The following is a 2,161-nucleotide window of genomic DNA, read 5'->3' as shown; positions in this document are numbered from 1 at the left end:
AGATGGGTAGAAGGGAAACAAGTAGGAAAGGAATTTGTGGGCCATATGCTACTGTTCAGTGTTAGGATTTCAAGTTCCTTTTTAATTCTCTTAATCACATTTCAGGGTAATTTTCGTTCAGTCATTCATTCATCCATTCAATACTTATTGCATCTTTCTAGTTTCAGGCACACTATGAAACAGAAGAGCACGGTCTCTGTTATCAAGTTGCTTAACATGTGGTCAGGGAGAAAGACTACAATTTAGATCATGGCCCCATAGCAGGGAAAAGACGTTAGAAGTACACAGATGGAGAGATTCAGGGGAGTGATTCCTGCAATAAGCATTGGAGTATATCTAAGCCAGAGGAAGAAGAGGGTCATGGCATTCCAGACCAAGGGGAAGCACGTACAAGGAAGGTAAGGAACAAGGCACAGAAGGAACAGGGATTGATTTTGCTGGACTACAGGGTACATATTAGGAAGCTGTGAGAGATTTGATTAAAGATACAGGCAGAGGCCAGATTAAGAAAAGCCTTGGAAGATGTATTAGTTAGAATTAGGTTTGGCTGTGAGGGACTGATTGTCCAAAATAATAGTGTAAACAAGAAAGAGGTTTAGGGACTCCCCTGGAGGTCCGCCTTCCAATGCAGGGGATGTGGGTTTGATCCCTGGTCGGGGAGCTAGGATCCCACATGCCTCACGGCCAGAAAACCAAAACATAAAGAAGTAATATTGTAACAAATTCAATAAAGACTTTAAAAATGGTCCACATCAAAAAAATCTTTAAAAAAAAAAAAAAAAAAGACAGAGGTTTATTGCTTTCTCATGTAAACCCCTTGTGTGGGTAGGTGGTGGCTCCTGTGATGCTTCACTCTGAGTCCAGGACCCAGGCACCCTCTCGTTTTAAGGCTCCATGGTCCAAACACAGCTAACAATTAGCACAACACAGCCTTTTAAAATAAAAGTGCTTTTATTATAAAATTCTAAAAATGTGCTTTAAAAGTCAGTCATGGGAATACTGCATAATAAGAAGAATCATATCTTCATAATCCAGGCAATCACACAGCAGATTTTATATTGTCCATGGAATTAATATTTAAAAGACATTCTTCTTCTTTTCAGTTAAGAAGAGTCTTCAGAGCACCATTATTTGAAGGAAAGGTATTTTGCGTATCAGAGTTCATCTTTGGTCTGCAATTAAGAAACAAAATATTTAGAGCCATCAGGAAGTCTTCTACGAGTCAAGAAGGCTTACATTAGTCTATTAATTATTTTCCCCTAAAGATGAAAGAAGGGGAAAAAAAAAGCCAAGTTATTGCTAGAGGCTTTTAGGACTATTATTTGGAATCACCCAAGGGTAAAGTCACATTGGTGGGGAACCTGAACATCTAAGGGTCTGTATTATGATAAAAGGCTTGCGTTATGAATGGTATCAGTGAACGGCTAGAGTAGACAATGGGCAAAAAATAAACAAAGCTATCATTCTAGTCCCTAACTGCTATGAATCTGGGGAATCATTTGGCACCCCTCAAAGTCACTTAGAGATAAAAATTTTAAAAGAGGAGTGGAGAAAGGGAGCTGCCCACTTTCATTTGGAGCCAGCAGAAGTGTTCTGATATCAAATCACTAACTCCATGTGGGAGCATGTTTTGAGTCTGGAAATTCCTATTTTGTCACTGGCTTTCACTGATTTTATGGCCTTGCAGCACTGAGAGGAATTAATGCTGATGATGTATCACTTCTGAGAGCCAGTTAGTGGCAAATCAGTTCCCCCCCAAAACAAAACAGACAACCAAAACTGATTTGTAGCATGTACTGTTGTCATGGTGTAAATACTTCCACCAGATGGATTCCAAGCTACCAAAATTTAACCACTATGAAAAATTCCTAAATATTTAACAATCTGTGAACTTGGATGAGGTGTGGCTCCATCATGCCATCGGGGCTGGTAGTCTTCTTATTCCTTTTAAACCCGCTTGAGAGGCAGATGTAATAACTGCCAAATCTGCGCTCTCAACTTTGGTTCCAATGCCACAGTTCTGAGTTTGTCCGTTCAGAGACATGATGCTGTTGCTTAAAATAATGTCAAGCCAGCATATTTTATATATACATATAATACATATAATAACTTTATACAATATATATTCCTTCAAATGAAAAATACCTATAATCACCGCCCC

At 39.1% G+C, this 2,161-nt stretch overlaps 1 protein-coding gene across 1 annotated transcript in view; it reads right to left on the bottom strand.

Annotated features, from left to right (window-relative positions):
- Positions 1-932: 932 nt before the first annotated feature.
- The window catches only part of POGLUT2 (protein O-glucosyltransferase 2), an 11,365-nt gene continuing 10,136 nt past the window's right edge, over positions 933-2,161 (bottom strand). The window contains exon 10 of the mRNA XM_007461517.1: positions 933-1,172. Coding sequence (XP_007461579.1) covers positions 1,155-1,172 — 18 coding nt within the window. The 3' untranslated portion in view covers positions 933-1,154. The remainder of the gene's footprint in view (positions 1,173-2,161) is intronic.

The sequence above is a fragment of the Lipotes vexillifer genome, unplaced genomic scaffold (genome assembly GCF_000442215.2).
Source record: "Lipotes vexillifer unplaced genomic scaffold, Lipotes_vexillifer_v1.1 scaffold655, whole genome shotgun sequence".
Classification (NCBI taxonomy): Eukaryota; Metazoa; Chordata; class Mammalia; order Artiodactyla; family Lipotidae; genus Lipotes; species Lipotes vexillifer.
This window is presented reverse-complemented; position numbering and strand designations above follow the sequence as displayed.